Below are 3,593 nucleotides of genomic sequence, written 5' to 3' on the forward strand. Positions count from 1 at the left end.
TGCTGGCTGCCCCCATGCTGACTGCCCCCGTGTTGGCTGCCCCCGTGTTGGCTGCCCCCGTGTTGGCTGCCCCCGTGCTGGCTGCCTCCGTGCTGACTGCCTCCATGATAGTTATCCTCGTGCTCGCTGCCTCCGTGGTGGCTGCCCCCGTGCTGGCTACCCCCGTGCTGGCTACCCCCGTGCTGGCTGCCTCCGTGTTGGCTGCCTCCGTGCTGGCTGCCTCCGTGCTGGCTGCCTCCGTGCTGGCTGCCCCCATACTGACCACCACCCCCGTAGTTGCCATATCCGCCGGGAGCAGCTAGTACCGCAGCGGCGAGGGCCAGGATGGCGAGCAGGGCCTGGCGGACAAAGTGCCGGTTTCAGACAGAAGTAGAACAGTATGTCGCGTTCATACTACACTAAATCACTTCGCAAATACTGGTTGTTCTCGTGTCCATTATTAGCAATTTGGATCGCTGAGGCATTGCCAAGAAGGGACGCTATAAAACTGTAAAAATTTGGTAGACGAGTCAAAGAGCGCAGTACTCCCTGCATTTGGACTGCAGTTGCCACCCGGGTAATCCTTTCCAAGGCTGTCAGCGAGACGAAAGGTTGGCAATTTGCAGTACAAATCCCCCCGTACTGTAGGCTACTCATTGAACGTCACCCTCTTGACAGCGGGTCACTCCGGTAATCGATACTCACCAGGGCGCTCATCATGGTGCGGCCGTCGTGTGTCGGTATGCGGTGCGAGATGTTTCTCCTTGCAGCCCGGCGCTCACTCGCCGCTCCAGCGCATGCAGCCTCCTCTTATAACCTTGCCTCTTCGCCCCTTTCTTTCCCCTTTCCTTTCCCCGCCCGTTTGGCGCGGCGTTGAGGGACTCGTTCTGCAGGGACCCTCCAAGGGGTGGTGGCGGTACCGCTCGGGACAGCCCGGCCAGTCTCGTTCCCCCAGCGCGACGACTTTCTTCGTGCTCCCCCTCCCGCCCCCTGTCGCCGCCGCCTCCGCCGCCTGCCCGCTCCATTTTGGCAAAATGTGAGCCTGCCTGGAGATTCACAGTTTTTCACCTGAGTTTCTGCTCACAGGCGAGCAAGGATACTTCCGAATAGCTTCCCGCGCGAGGCGTCGCCAGGTGCGCGGCGGGTGCAGACGTCACCATCCACGCGAAGAAAGTCGTCGTCGTCGCTGGCTTGTCGCCACCGCTGATGCTCTGGAAAGTCAAGTGTCGTACAGTATCGCAGTTTTAACTTCACTGTGCCCGACCGTGTATGATACCGGGCAGTGCGACACTTTTAAATCATGTGTACGAAGTGTTGTACTTACAACTAAGTAGTATCACACACAACTGGAGAAACCGGAGTACCATGTAGTGCAGTTTTAACTGCGGTGCTGTGTGTGTGCCACAGTTGCCCGAGTTTATTTGATTATCCTTCCGCGTCCGAGCGTGAGGAGCTGCGGGGTTATTTTTGCGCTCTCTGCTTGTTGTTTGGGCATTTGCTGTCGCGCGGCGGCTGCGGAGTAGAGCGGAGCGGGGGTCCCTGGCTGGAGCTGCCGGGGCGGTGTGGGCCCGGTTTAGAGCCGTGACGTCAGAGATTTGGAGGTACGCAGCCCGCAGCCCGGTCATCGCGCCCGCGACACATACACACTCACTCACACACACACACACACACACACACACAGAGCTGTGAGCCTAGCCTTCTGCACCGGTTGGCGACTTCTGTCTATGTCAGCGGCTGTCGTGGACGTGGCGGTTGGCGTGGATTTATTTGTATCGAGCTTCGGTTCCTGTGCAGTTCACAATATTTTTGAGCTTACGTTAGAATCTTGTGCATGCTGTTTTTATTTATCAGAGTGGACGCCGCATTACAACGGATTTGCCCATCCCTCGACCTGTAAGCCGCCAGGAGGGCACCTGTGGCCCGAGAGTGTTCAATCCCGCAACACTAAAGCAGCGTCCACTCTGATAAAACCCGACTAGCTAGTGTTCAAAAAAAATCAACACTCTAAATTTAATGAGAGTCACCTCTTGAGCATTTGGCGCGAGCTTCTTTAAAGCCGAAGTTAATGAATCTAGATAGATGGCAAATTTGCCACGTCACGTTTTGGATTCAACGAGATAAAATAATTGCATCTTGCGTTGGACCAAATTGTCCATTGCAGTTTAGAGTGCATAGCTGAACGGTATGTTGGATATGCTGGATATGCTACGACCTATGATATGACATTTTCAGTGAAAAAACAAATGTGCGATATCCTAGCTTTTCAAGGGTGCTCAACCCGTTTTGGGGGTGCTAATGTGTGTATTTTCAGGTTTTCCCAAATATTTTCTGAATGAGCAAACCGATCACATTTTAGGATCCATTGTCGCGGCATTCCTCACAAAATTCCGCGTCAAACGAGCCTACATGTGATAGGGTTCTGATAAGCAGTTAGCAAATGAAAAACAAGTCAAAAAGTACAAAAAATTCTATTAATTTTGCTATCTTTGAACAGAGCCCCATCTCATGTAGCCTCGTTCGACGCGGAATTTCGCGTAGATTACGATTACAATCCAATATTACTCCATAGGAACGAAATATTTCGAAAAAACATAAACTGTAATGCCTTTGGAGCTTTAGTGCCTTCTAAATGTAGGACATCGTACCCGTATTTTACTGGTGTTCTTCCTAACCTCAAGGACAATTTTTTTTTCCAGGCAGTAGAAATGTTAGAATCAAAAATTTCAATAAGTTCACTGCTGGTGTGTTTATGGAGAATTGAATTATTTGACGGTCACTTAATGGTAACTCTTTGTTTTATTCATGGAGATTCTTAACGCATTCTCCATTATTCTTAACGTATACGTTTAAATGTAATATAAATACGGGTTGGTAACGGTAGAGGGTGTTTTCAGTCTTGTGTCAGTCACACTGGTCACACTAGGTCGGCGGTCAAAGCTGCAGATAGACGCGGTGGTGACCGCCGGCGTCCCCCGGCCCACGGTACGGGCCCCCATTCGGTCCGGCAGCGGCGCCTGGGCCCCCCTCCTGGCCGACGCGGCTCGAGGTGTAGCCCGCCGCGCCCCCGGTGGCTCCACTGTGTCCGAAGGCTGCAACCACGCGCGGCGAGGGGAACCCCCGGGCCGTCATTGCCAGGCATACCACCAGTGCGACCTGCACACGAGAGAGAATGTTATTTACAGAAAAATGTATGTGAAAAAGTTGCTATGCACCACCGGCTCCTAGTACAAATGGTTCGAAATAATGGAAGAATCTTGCAAATAATATTATTTGCAGGGAACAACAATAACATGGCAAAATAATTTTCCCTTTCAATTTGTTTTGCCTTTTTTTTAGAATGTGATGAATCTTGAAACTTTTCACAACAATATGCCAAGCTACACTGGTAAAACAATAGTAAAACCACATCTCTTAAAGGCATTAAAGTTGTAAAGACGTTAACGTTTTAGTTTTTTCGAAATATTTTCTGCTGAAGCAAACCAAAGTTTGTTGGACTTATATTTTCGCATTCAGCTCAAAATTCCGCCTTGAGCGATCCTAGATGTGATATGTGTCTGAGAACGGTGAAAGAAGTAACTGACCCTGAGGAATCTACTAATTTTTTTTTATTTGCG

General features: G+C 50.7%; 1 protein-coding gene across 1 annotated transcript; it reads left to right on the forward strand.

Annotated features, from left to right (window-relative positions):
* The first annotated feature begins 14 nt into the window (after positions 1-14).
* LOC127750986 (uncharacterized) lies at positions 15-804 on the forward strand. Its single transcript, XM_052273834.1, has one exon. The coding sequence runs from the start codon at positions 15-17 to the stop codon at positions 300-302; it is 288 nt and encodes a 95-aa protein (XP_052129794.1). The 3' UTR covers positions 303-804.
* The last annotated feature ends 2,789 nt before the right edge of the window (positions 805-3,593 follow it).

Source organism: Frankliniella occidentalis, unplaced genomic scaffold (assembly GCF_000697945.3).
Source record: "Frankliniella occidentalis isolate FOCC.00 unplaced genomic scaffold, Focc_3.1 Scaffold304, whole genome shotgun sequence".
Lineage (NCBI taxonomy): Eukaryota > Metazoa > Arthropoda > Insecta > Thysanoptera > Thripidae > Frankliniella > Frankliniella occidentalis.